This window comes from Syngnathus acus, chromosome 3, assembly GCF_901709675.1.
Source record: "Syngnathus acus chromosome 3, fSynAcu1.2, whole genome shotgun sequence".
In the NCBI taxonomy this organism is placed as follows: Eukaryota; Metazoa; Chordata; class Actinopteri; order Syngnathiformes; family Syngnathidae; genus Syngnathus; species Syngnathus acus.
The window spans coordinates 2,958,109-2,971,351 of NC_051089.1; the positions used below are offsets into that span (position 1 = coordinate 2,958,109).

The following is a 13,243-nucleotide window of genomic DNA, read 5'->3' on the forward strand; positions in this document are numbered from 1 at the left end:
CCTTGAATGTTTTGCCTTATCCTCAGTGCGTTGATGCAGCAACATGTAAAATGACTTGCTGTAACAGTAACTCAGCTGAGATGAGAGTTCCTGCAATTTAACGACAGTTCAGGCTATTCAAATTCTAACTCATTTGCTTTGAGCTTTTCATTTGCAAATGCTGAGTCAAGACTAGAGGTGCTCTAATTCTAACAGTTGCAGTGTTTTCTTGAGTTGCTTAAATTTTGCCCGAATTGGTCGTTTCCTGACCTCCGAGCAATATGAGAAAGTATGAGAAAATGTTTGAGTTGACTCTTTTGACTTCATCAAGCATTTCATCATCCTGAAATTGTCAATTGCGGTTTTGATGTTTTCTGATATTGTTCTGTCCTAAAATGTAGCGGCTGTGGTCTTGCGAGCACCGTGAACTGAGGCCGCTTTTGCCTTTTCCGCTCATTTGTCTTCGCACAATAGCCGCACAGAGACGGCCGTGAGTGCATCGCCTCTCCAAGCACAAGTGGGGGGCACGGGGCAGGCGAACAACCGGCGTTAGACCCTCCGACAGGAAACACGGCGGCGGAGGCGGCGTTGCCATGCCGCCCCTGCTCACGGGCCGCAAGAACTCAGGCTCCTCGTGTGGTAACAAACCACAACAAATCCATGGAGGCAGCACAGCGCCAATGCATCGAGAGGCGGATGAAAGGATGACGGAGAGTCGGGAAGGATGGCCTAATTTCTACCGCCTACTCTGAACAACTTCTCCTGAATGTGTGAACGAGGTGGATGCGAAACCACCAGTAAAAATCCATAATATCAAGTAAAACTACCAGGACTCACCCTTGGAAGTTGCAGTGTTCGATGGTAAGAACAATCCTAATAAAAAAAAAAAAAATATTGTTAAGAACAGCCTTTGGATTTAAAAAAAAAATTGGAACTATGTTTACGTGATCAAGAGGATAAACATGACGACTGCGCATACAAAAATATAGTAAGTCAAATAAAGTATAGAGGTTGATGCACAAAATTAAACTTCTATCAATGTACTGATTTCTTCTTTTTGGGAAAGAAAAATTTAAGAAACAACAATACCTTGACTTCTTTTTAGGAAGAATCCTGTCCTTCATTGAGTCATGTACATCATCAACAGATGTCTTCTTTTTGGAAAGTGGAAAATCAAAAATGGTTTCAAATCACTGCGATCGGCTGGCAACCGGTTCAGGGTGTCCCCCGCCTACTGCCCGATGACGGCTGGGATAGGCTCCAGCACTCCCGCGACCCCCGTGGGGACTAAGCGGTTCAGAAAATGGATGGATGGATGGATGGGTTTCAAATCACCTATGTTGGAGAAAATGTAAACACACAGCTAGAAACACCACAGAAGCAAACATTCACTGATATGGTTACTTTGTAATACATCATTTTGCCCAGTATATATTGTTTATGTAACAAAATGAAGTGTCTGATGAGTTTCGCAATGTCATTTGTGGGAGATTAGGCATGCAAATTCGAGCCAGTCACACCTTTGTTAAACAACACGAGGTAAAAGAAGCATAACATGGATTCATTAGTCTTTATTTGAGAACATGAAAAACAAAATAAAGCAATACAAAAAAAAATACAAAGTCTGCTCATTATGTGTCTCTGTTTTTCCCAGTGTTCCTTGTGCTGGAAAATCAGGAGAGCATTTCTCGGATGGACTGCACTGAGTGAGATCATTATCAGCCACTCAATGCGTGTGTGTAGTAAAGCGTGTGTGTGGTTGTGTCTTTTTTTGGTGTGCTCTGTGATCTATTCACATTGTGTGAAGGTAGAAGCTGTTGCAGAATGTGGTCCCTTCAACCTTTCTTCCTCCTCTTTATCTTTTTCTTCATCGTGCCAGCTCGCAGCCACACTGAAGCCCACTGTTCTTTTTTTTGAGGGGGGGGCAAATGGTGGTGTGTGTGGGCGAGGGACCCTGCAAGTTAATTGTGCGCTAGTTAGCATTCGCCAGATGCAACTTAGCCATTTAACTCCTTGAACTGTAGTAGCGTGTGTGTGGCTGTGTGTCTGTGAGTGTGTGTTACACAAACACAGCTTTTGGAAATGTTCCTCCACCTTAAAGGCCTTGTGTCACTTAAGCTGAAACAACAGGAAATGGTTGTTTTGCCCCCAAAATAATGACACGGCAGGCTGCACAAACTTGTTCTTCCGCTCTCGCCCGTCATGTGACCTCCTTTGACAAAATATTGTCAACTAGAAGCTTTTTTTTTTGGTTCACATATCATATCACATGCAGAATGATAGTGAAAAATGGCGCGCATATCTAGTAGCTCATAGTGCTGATGTTTGGGTTTGAATTTCAGCTCAAGTCAAGTCAAGTTTATTTGTATAGCCCTAAATCACAAGCAGTCTCAAAGGGCTTCACATAGACAAAAATTGACAATTATTCTCAAAGCATCCCCTGGTCACGGGGAAAATGAGAAACCTTGAGAAGGGACCACAGATGGAAGGATCCCCCTTTCAGGATCACCAGGTTGTAATGGATGCAGAGAGGGCACAAATAATACATAATATGAAAATCAAAAAAGTGGATGTCCAAGTCAGAGCGAAGGGCTGCCGGAGGAGCCCTCTACTATCCTGGCAGTGGAGGTTGAGCTGCAGTTCCCCCAACCTGAATTGGCCCACGAGAATCCAGATAGCCGCTGTCAGCTTGGGTGCCACCTAACCACCTCCCCGGCCGGGGAGGGGGGGGGGAGAGAAAACAAAACAAACTCCGGCCGAATCGGCCACTACAAGTTAGTTAAAGGCCATGTCATAGAAATGTGTCTTTAAACGTGTCTTAAATGTTTCTACTGATCATCGCCATCGATCTACTGATCGATGGCAAAGCTCTGGTCTTTCAGGACTTTCAGGCTTCCTTCAAATGTCAACAAGCAACATTTTTCTCTCCCGGGTTTATAGGTTGGCTTCGCTGATAGATACATGGAGGGCAGGGAAATTAAATTATAAATACATTTTAGAACATCAAATAAAATGCTGCAGGGTTTTAAATGGGGCTACACAGATTTGTGACGTAGCTATAGCTCCCCTCTCCCCGGTGTAGGACCGTCCTTGGAAACATGTCAAACAATGTAGGTGATTTTTGAATGAGTTAGAATGGATGACTTTTCTTTTGATTCATTTGAATGCGGGGTATTGATTTGAAACACGAATAAATGGAGTAACTGTTGCTGTAGATTTGGCTTCTATTTCCTAAAATAATTATATGATATATAACACGACACTTTAGTATATTATACGATGCCAACAAATACTGATTATTAATAATTCCAGATGGCCAAGTGGGTTGTTGCACGGCAAAGTCACGTGAAGCACCGCGACTCACCTGGGGAAGAAGAAGGTGAGGGCTGCGCATACGCACGCCTCTCACATCGCTGTGCGTGTGTGTGTGCGTCTCATATTATTAAAGGCTGTCCTCCTCCACGAGAGCGCTCCTCGCTGCAACTCGCTTGCTAGGCGAAACTCTCTTCTCAGGGGCGTCCGCTGGACGTGGAGCGGCATCAGCGACGATGGCAAACGAGACGAAGAGGAAGAAGAAGGGCACAAATAAGGACGATAGGGTGACATTGAAAAAGGAGATTGGACTTTTGAGCGCGTGCGCTATCATCATCGGTGAGTTTCTGACTACAAGTTCAATCATAGTTCATGAGGTAAAAATGGTGACGTTGCAGTTGTTTGGAGAATTAAAGTTAGAAGATAACTCAAATGAGTACTTCGCGCACTTTACGCCAAAAAAGGTTCATCTTTAACGCACAATCTGGTATTCACTCGTGCTGTTTGGCGGGATGCTGTTACTACTCCCACTTCATTTTTTTTTCTTCTCTTTCTGGTTTTTGGGCGGAAACTGTTGCATCATTGCCTGCCTACGTGGCTGACTTGTGTAGAACTGGTAAGGCGCGTGCAGCGCTATTGCAGATTCGTACCGATAGTGGATCAGTTCTGCAGGAGGCTTTGCACATCAGATGCTTTAAGTGCAGGAAGTGGCTGGCTTCCTCGGAGTCGTGTTACACTGCATCCATATTGCATTACTACGTGTATGCGTGTGTGTGCGTGGGGACTTGACACTGGCACGCCGCAGTTATTTTGGTGGTCTCCTTAAATTTGATTGATGCCTAAATAAAGCAGCGTCCAACATAAGCAAAAATCTTTGTTATTCGGCCTACATAAACACAGAAGCTATCATGTGTGTATGAAAGGGGATATGCGCCAATGTGACAATGTTTGTGCACATATTGGATATACCGCTGTTCAGATTTGAACACTAAACGATTTAATGGAATCATTATAGAGTAATGAAATTACGTTAAGGCTCAAACAGTGACCCTCAGGAAAAACAAACTTAATGAATCTTTCAGGCAAAATTCCAAGTGGTATTTATCGCATGCTTAACTCAGTTATAAAAAAAAATATTAGTAAAGCGTAAAGCTCAATAAAACGCTCAGTCTAAACTTGAACTTTCATTCCAACTGCTGCTCAGTGTGCCATTTGAAAAAAACAACTCCGTCTCATGATAACCTGTGCTAACATTACCTGGGATTAAATAATCCGTGAACAAACACAAACAGAAACGCGTGACAACAATGAAATGCTCAGTCGCACAATAAATCTTAACTGTCATACAAGTGTAAAAAAACGCCACACACAAACACCCCATACAAACACATAAAAGCTACACAACAAACACCCCTCCACACACACACTCTGCATGCACACACATAACACATCACACAACACACACAAATACAAATACTACACGTTCATCACCCACAACATAAACACACACACGTGCAGAAGCATCACACAGCAAACATACATTCACATATGCCACACGCACACACACACACACACACACACACACACACACACACACACACACACACACACACACACACACACACACACACGAGGGCACATTAATAGAGATAGTGCAGCTATCTGAGGACAGCTTTGATTTGTTGTGATGTAGCCAAACATTAGCTGCGTGGGTATATTTAGTGGTGGGTACCAGGGAACAGTTCAAAGAAAACAAGCTAAACCTTGGGGGTCTTTGCCCGTGGCGCCTTTACCCCCACTCGGGACAACTGTAAATATGTCGGCGAGCCAGCGTGCTCACATGACTCCATTCCACGCGTTCCTTTTTAGCCGCAACATTAACCGGTGGAGTGGGAGAGGCCTTCAACGGGGGCGGCGGCATCATGTTCTGCGGCTGCGGGGAGCTGGAACAATACACACTTTTCTTGAGAGGAGAAGTTACACTCAAGGACCGGCTCACGTGCTAGCATCAGCCGCGGCGATTCATTATCGGGCTATTTATTATAAACTGCCTGTAGCTTGAAAGTGGCTTTTGAGCTTGACCCTTCAAGTCATGAGCAGAGAAACTCTGGACATTTGAATAAGCCAATGCCGAACTGCAAATGTCACGCGGGGGTTCGGGGGCTCATGCATTTTTGTGAAGCCAAAGCGGACATGCTGAGGCTGGTGTGGGAGTATGTGCAGGTGCCGTTGGGTTGGGTTTATGCCCGGAGCTCATTAGTACTGGTTTGGTCGCTGCACAGTTCAAACCGGTGTGATGAGAAATCCAGACTGGAGCTAAGTTTGCCAACATAACGATACAGTGAGTCCTTTTTTAGAAGGATGACTGGGGGTAAAGGTTTGCGTAGGGGAGGACTAGTTTATGACATAATAAAGAAAACGCGGACGTTACACAATGGCTCCACAAGCGAACGTGACAGCCATGAATGCTTCTTTCTACTCATGCCGCATCATTAGCTGACCCTCGGAGAGGCTGAGAACGCAACGGAAGTGGGGAGGGGGGGCTGACAGGGGCAAGGGTTGGCTCTGATGTATGATGATGAGGCAAAATCAGAATCCAGACCTCTTAATTACAAAAGCCTTGCAAAAGTATTCACACACCTTTTTTTTTTCTTTTTTACTTTTACAACCAATTATTATTGTTCGCAATTGAGGGCGAATGTTGGTGTGGCCCGGTTTGCGTTCCTTTTAGAAATTGAAATGCCTCCATGCTAGACACACCTCAATCCTGACAAGTGACGTTTTAGGAACTAAATTCCATCTTGCAGTTGAAGAATTTGAGATGGTTGATAGTCGACATCTGAAATCTACTTGCATCGTTGAGCACCACTAATGAAACCAGGACCAAAAACAAAACCTCATCTTGTTTACAGAAGCAGGGAAGACAGATTTCAATGCACAAATTGGCAATTAGTAGATAAAAGTGCTTCCTGTTTTCAAGTAGATCATCAAAACTAGTTTTGACCCTTCCTACAAGCTGCACTACAATGGACCCCATAGGGACAACTACTGGTTACTGTTACCATGGTAGCGTTTCCATTGAGAAAGCTATAAATGTCAAGAGAACAAAAGTAGGCTAGTAGGCAAGGTGGCAAGGTGGCGATGAACATAGAACAGGAAATGGAAGTGGCTGCATAGCAAAGTTAACGTACAATAAGAGCAATACACTTAAAGCGGCCATTTTGTGAGAATTGACTTCGTGCACAAATAGTGCCCGTCCAGCCACCAAATGTGGAATTACACAATCAAGTACATCTTTTGTTTTCTGAAAAAGTTATGTAACAGCGGGGCTGATTTACATAATAGCCGCCCCCATGCTGAGTTTTTCCTCCTATGACTTGATCAGCAAGTCTTGGCAAAGATCCAAAACTACCGCCATTTTTGCTCCACCTTCACGGGTTCTGTATGAGTAGCCTCGCCGGTGTCACAATGGCGGCATCCGCTAACCAAGTGCTAATTTGTCCGTCCCGCCCACCTCAACACTCGGCCCGTTTGCCGTGATACATCGGCAACGGTTCTGCGTTGCGGTCAATGAAAGGGGCGTGAGAAAGTGTCACGGGTGGACGACTGGTGGGACGGGAACGAAAGGCTAAAAAATGTCCAGTAGGTAGAGCAAGTGACGGTGGTTTGGATTTCCGAGGCCTCAAAGAAGGATGGGATGGGGCTGAAGAAAAGGAAGGTAATAAATCGACCCCCCCTCACCCATGAGTTGTGAATTAGAGTGAAGTCCATTACTATGCCGAAAGCAAAACGTGGTTTTCCAACTCTCATTAAGACCCAGGAAGTCCCTCGACTGGCAACTAATGCTTAATCAGGCCTCGGTGGGCCTGATTAAGCATTTACTCGAGGAATAAAATAAAAAAATAAAAATTAAAAAAATAAAGAAAAAAAATAATACAAACATAAAAAATAAAATAATAAAATGAAATAATTGTTTTAGCATGTCTTTTTCCTGTCCTCAGGCAACATCATCGGCTCGGGCATCTTCGTGTCCCCCAAAGGCGTCTTGGAGCATGCCGGCTCAGTGGGATTGTCGCTCATCGTGTGGGTGGGTGGAGGTGGGATCTGCGTGCTGGGTTCCATGTGCTACGCCGAGCTGGGTGTCACCATCCCCAAATCGGGAGGAGACTACTCATATGTGACGGAGATCTTTGGCGGGCTTGTCGGGTAAGAACATGATGCCAAAAATAAGCAGAGGTGAGGGGGTCAGGTGGGGGCTTTAAAAATATTGGGTTTTCCTGAGGTCAGTGTTGTTTTACCGGTGAATGCGTTTCTAAAAGCGGTTTGTTGTCCATGCCTTAGCTTCCTGTTGCTATGGAGCGCTGTTCTCATCATGTACCCAACCACGCTGGCTGTCATCGCGCTCACCTTTGCCAACTACGTGCTGCAGCCCGCCTTCCCGAACTGCCTTCCGCCTTACGCCGCCACCCGGCTGCTGGCCACCATCTGCGTCCGTGAGTAGCTCACCTCTCCTCCGTCAATCATACTCATATTTTTGTCCTGAGGTATGCCGTGGTGCTTTTAGCTAGCCGAGGCTAACGCAATCGAGTGCATGTGTTAACGAGCGAACCGGATAGGTCAAGATGTGGGCTGCTCATTTTAACTAAGAATAGGAACCCTTTGGAGAGACCTTTAGTATTCCACTGCTGAGCTTTCAACTCTCACTGGCACACAGATTTACCTGCGCTGTCACTTTGCTGGACGCCTGGCGCCTCCCTCTTCTCAGTGGTAAGATGGACGCTTGGCATGTTGAGTGTTCGAAGGGAAGGAGGCTACTCCAGCATTAGTGCAGAGTAAAAAAGAAGGCGCAGGAAGAGAGGGGGGGGGGGTCACCAGCTCCGTGCCACAGAAAAGCTGCGGAAGCAGTTTGAGTGGTGGGAGGAAAAGTTTTGCCCTGTGATGGATGCTCGAGAACGCCCCCCTCTAAGAAAGTCTTTAAAGGGATAGAAAATCAAAAAGGGTTGAGGGTTAATAATTCCTGGAAGAAAGTCTCCCCAAAGTTAGATCATCAATATCATCAATCATATTCCGATCGATATTAAATGCTCATCTCACGTTGTAGTGTTCCTGACGTGGGTGAACTGCTCCAGTGTGCGCTGGGCCACGAGGATCCAAGATGTGTTCACGGTGGGGAAACTGCTGGCTCTGGTCCTCATCATCATTGTGGGACTGGTTCAAATCGGCCGAGGTAACCACCATTCTGAGATTTCTACCACTGGGCAGAACTCTGGTAGACCCTTCTTAGTTCAACCAGAACCCTGTTGAGGATTCTTCTCGTGTGTCCAGGTTACTACGACGCTCTGGTGCCCAGCGCGGCCTTCGAGTTCCGTCAGGAACCGTCGGTCGGCCAGATCGCGCTAGCCTTTCTGCAGGCGTCCTTCGCTTACAGTGGCTGGAACTTCCTCAACTACGTCACAGAGGAGGTGGTTGATCCACGCAAGTAAGTCTATTATTAATCTTTAATCCCCACTAACAACACTGCTAGCATCATCAGTGTCTTCCTTTCGTTATATCAGGAACCTCCCCCGTGCTATTTACATCTCCATCCCGTTAGTGACGCTGGTGTACACCATGACCAATATCGCCTACTTCTCCTCCATGACCCCTGAGGAGCTGCTGGCATCCAATGCTGTGGCAGTGGTAAGCCTTTGCAGTGATAGTCACATGAATTGGATTTGCGCTAATGGGAAGCACAAGCATGACAGTCAGAGGCGGGCTCAATTCTTAGAAGCGGCTCTCTGTTTTAGCCAACGCAAACGATGATATCTAAGATCACGCAAGACTGAAATCCATGTGACTGTTTTGATGATCCACGCGTTGGTCACAGTTTGCGCTTAATATCTGCCCATAAACTTTGACATGCATTGGTAGACTCAGCTAATTAACTAACAAAGGCAAAAAAAAAAAAAAAATTCAATACATTCTTCACTTCATCTAATTTGTTTTCGTAGGCCACATATTCAAAATGCTGGATGTTGTTCTCGTGTCATATTGCAGACTTTTGGTGAAAAGCTGCTGGGCATGTTCTCTTGGGTGATGCCCATTTCCGTGGCCCTCTCCACCTTTGGGGGCATCAACGGTTACCTCTTTACCTCCTCCAGGTAAAACACAGAACACCAGTAAATAAGCTAGCAGTGTTTAGCCTTGGTGGAGGTCTACAATATCTTTGTGTGTGCCTAGGTTATGTTTCTCAGGGGCAAGGGAAGGTCATCTGCCTTACTTGCTGGCCATGATCCATTTAAAGAACTGCACACCCATTCCTGCCCTGCTGGTCTGCGTGAGTAACTGCACTTCCTGCCACAAGAAAACACGGGACAGACGCAAATAAGCAACTTCTCACCCGGTGTCCCGCAGTGTTTCGCCACCATCGTCATCCTGTGCATCGGTGAGACGCACAACCTGATCAACTATGTGTCCTTCATCAATTACTTGTCGTACGGCGTCACCATCGCTGGCCTGCTCTATCTCCGCAAGAAGAAGCCGGACCTGATGCGACCAATCAAGGTAGGCCCAAAAAATTAACTCTCAAGCTCTCTTCCCCATATAAGGGCTCTTTGTTGTTGATGTTGGGCGCCTTCTAGTGTCTAATAATGGGAATTATATTACTTTAGCCACAACATAATATTAAAACAAATGTTTTTGGTACAGATGGTCTAGCCTGTCCATCATTTATTAAATTGTGACTAAATGAATCCTCATCTGTCAGTTTACCATGTGTTCCAAGAAGCCACAATACAGTGCCAGTATTTTTTGTGTGTGTGTGTTGGAATGTTTCCAATCATATTTGTGTGTGGTTTGCAGGTGAACCTGCTGATCCCCATCACTTACATGCTGTTCTGGGTGGTGCTGCTGTGCTTCAGCCTTTACTCTGAGCCGGTGGTGTGCGGCCTGGGCATGGTCATCGTGCTAACCGGCGTGCCGGTCTACTTTGCCGGCGTCTGGTGGAAGAACAAACCCAAATGGGTTTACAAAGTCACAGGTGACTGCTCGCCTACTGTGCCACGTCCGTAGCTGTGCGCATGTGCTTCATGTGGTTCATGTCTCGCAGAGAAACTCACCTACATGGGCCAGAAGGCGTGCTACGTGATGTTCCCTCAGGAGGACCCAGCTGAGGCCAAACTCACTTCATCCAAAGACACAGACTGAGCCTTTGTCGCCCCCTAACGGACAAATCTACACATACACTCCTTTTGTTGAAATGTGATTTCATCGACACACGGGACACACAAACACACTCAGGAAAGACGCAGAAATAATAGACAGTGCTTCACTTTATCCACATTTTATATAACAACCTTGTTCCGAATGGGATAAATGTATATTTTTCCTGAAAATTCCACATACGCAACACGCTATAATGACATCACCAATTCTCTTTGCGGGTTTAATTGTCGAAATTTATTCATGTCATTATGGGATGTTGTGTGTAGGATGTTGAGATGAGAAAAAATGCATATGTCTTAAAGGTGAAGTGACATTTTGGTGTGTGCACACACACACCACAGACTTATATATGAATGGACTATTAATAGATTCCTCACTGAGGCCAGCCATCTTACATTACTGATAACTTTGGGTACTTTTTCATTGAAAGCATTGTCATGAGTACGGTTTACATTAAGACACCTGCACGGAGTCACAAGAGCCTCTCAAAGAATGAAGTTGACTGTTTGCATCAACAATTCACACTTTATCTCAATATGAATTGTTGTTGAGGTTTCTGACATGTTGCAGACAACCTTCGAGTAGCTCTCTGTGATATATCTTATGAAAGGACATTTAAAACGTCATGGAGGCTGTTTAAGTTAGGCTGGTTCAACGTAAGATGTCCGCCAGTGGCTTCGCTTCTTGGACGAAGACCAAACATCCAAGGAACACAAACGCACATTTTGTGGTGAGGTGCCACCCACAAGTCAAAACATTGACAGTCTTGGGTTCTAAAGTGTTTGCAACAGGACTTGAACACAAGCACCTGTGGACCTCAAGCCTTTGCTACATCCAACGCTTCCTATTTATCTGACGCACAATGGCACCCCCTAGAGGATTGGGGTGCTTACTGTAATTTTAAAAATACTCTTCTACGGCCTTTTTTTGTCCACACTAAAATGGATTCCAACTCATAGGAAACCGATTTAAGAAATAGTGAAGGCTTTTCATTAAACATTATGAATTGCATTTTCAATGCAGAGACCCTTTTGTCTTGTCAATTTTCAATGTTGTTTTATGAAGGACTAACTACATTTCAGTTTTCCACACCCAATGTGCCTTTTCTGTGAACTGACTTTCATGATGCTTTCCATTGGTTGAAAATGAGGCGTCACAGCTGCTAATGTTGGGGAGAATCATTTTCTAAGTATGTTTTAATTTTTTTATTATCTCAAAATAGTGGTGGGGGAAAATATTTTTACCCATTCATATCTGGTTGACTTCCAATATCTTTGATGCTACGAGTATGCCAGTGCTTCTCAATTATTTTCCGTTATGCTCCCCCAACTCTCTTCAGTGACTATAAATATGACTATAAAAATATAATAAGTACACCTCTGTATAACATTGTATGCTAATTAAGTCTCCCCACGATTTGAGAAGTATTGGCGTACGCATGCGAATGTGCCTTCGTGACGAACATTTGTTTAGTGTTTGTGTATTGTCATATTTTTGCGTCATATTTTTATTGATGCCAGGGGAATAAAACTAAATGGATTTTGTTGTTTTAATATGTTGCCGATTGTCCGATCAACAAACAAAATGGTGCACCTCCCTCTGTATTTATATGTTAAATGCATATTAATTGCTATTGTACTGCCACTACTTTGTGCTCAGCTATGTATATGTCATTTCCTGGTTTGTTTTAGAGTAATAAGATTAATAATAATAATTGTAACCCAAAGATACATTTTCTACTCTTTTTTGCAAACTGTGTTATAATATGGACTCTTTCAATACAGTACACATATCACTCTGTGTTCTTATCATTCTTGGATTTTTATCATCTCACCAATGTTTTGTAAATGCTTGATTCCATAGTTTTTTTTTTTTTAAATATCTGACAACATATGAAAAATAGGAAAAATTAAAGTCCAAAATAAAGCAACAGAGGATACAAATAACTAAGAACTGATAGAGGAACAAACAGCACAGCGTTCACAGCTTCCAACATACCAACAACTGGATGTGACACGAACAAGGACCGTGAACCAAAAAGGAAACTGAAGGAATGGGGTCGAAATACAAAAAGTCCTGCCTAGCTACAAAAACAGATATGCTCAAACCTCATTGAATAAAGTACATAAGCAGACAAGTATATTCACATATTAAATCAATAAAAGAAACATTTTAAGCATATAATTATACCTACACACCAAATCGATAAAGACGACATAACTAGACATTCTTGATAGGTGGTAATGACAAAGGTATTTATAACTTTATGATCTGATATATATTTCTGAGCACTTTGAAATAAATGTTTTTTGATATATTGCCTGAATAGCTTAATGACCCTTAAGGAACTGTTTAATGCATGCCTGATGATTTTCTAAACCATGGACACTGCCAAAGTCGTCTAAAAATGTTCAGTACTTGATTGTAGCTTATGTTTTGACTAATGCTAGACGCCAGTTTTCGATTACTACTGAACGTTCTGGACAGAGGGAAATATTTTGCCTAACAAAGAAAAGATATGGTTGGAAGCATGATTAAACTAAGAATATGATGACGTAAGCAAGTACATGGAGCATCAAAAGAACAAACAAACAAAAACATGGTAAGTGGTGAGTACAAACTTTGCAGTCAGGGAACATTAATAAATTGATGATGTCACAGCCAAAAGCTCACATAATTCCGTACAAAATGACAAAATTGAAAGAATGACGAATGGATGAGGTGCGACAGTGTAAGAATGGAGCAGAAT

At 43.8% G+C, this 13,243-nt stretch overlaps 1 protein-coding gene and 1 long non-coding RNA gene across 2 annotated transcripts; one reads left to right on the forward strand and one right to left on the reverse strand.

Moving 5' to 3' along the window:
• Positions 1-1,535: 1,535 nt before the first annotated feature.
• On the reverse strand, positions 1,536-3,433 carry LOC119120054. The gene is made up of 2 exons (XR_005097427.1): positions 3,344-3,433; positions 1,536-1,933 (listed from the first exon to the last, which is right to left on the reverse strand). It is a non-coding gene; the product is annotated as an uncharacterized LOC119120054 (long non-coding RNA).
• slc7a10a (solute carrier family 7 member 10a) lies at positions 3,394-12,292 on the forward strand. Its single transcript, XM_037246583.1, has 11 exons — positions 3,394-3,630; positions 7,293-7,497; positions 7,633-7,784; positions 8,393-8,518; positions 8,617-8,770; positions 8,847-8,970; positions 9,328-9,431; positions 9,511-9,607; positions 9,685-9,834; positions 10,132-10,309; positions 10,379-12,292. Exons 1-11 carry the CDS (start codon positions 3,528-3,530, stop codon positions 10,474-10,476), a joined length of 1,491 nt encoding a protein of 496 aa, XP_037102478.1. The 5' UTR covers positions 3,394-3,527; the 3' UTR covers positions 10,477-12,292.
• Positions 12,293-13,243: the final 951 nt, after the last annotated feature.

What these genes read in the sequence shown, in the direction of transcription:
- slc7a10a (XM_037246583.1), top strand. Translation starts at nt 3,528, where the DNA reads ATGGCAAACGAGACGAAGAGGAAGAAGAAGGGCACAAATAAGGACGAT. An exon ending in ACTGGTTCAAATCGGCCGAG is followed by an intron (nt 8,519 to 8,616) that starts GTAACCACCATT and finishes TCGTGTGTCCAG; the next exon opens with GTTACTACGACGCTCTGGTG. An exon ending in GAGGTGGTTGATCCACGCAA is followed by an intron (nt 8,771 to 8,846) that starts GTAAGTCTATTA and finishes TCGTTATATCAG; the next exon opens with GAACCTCCCCCGTGCTATTT.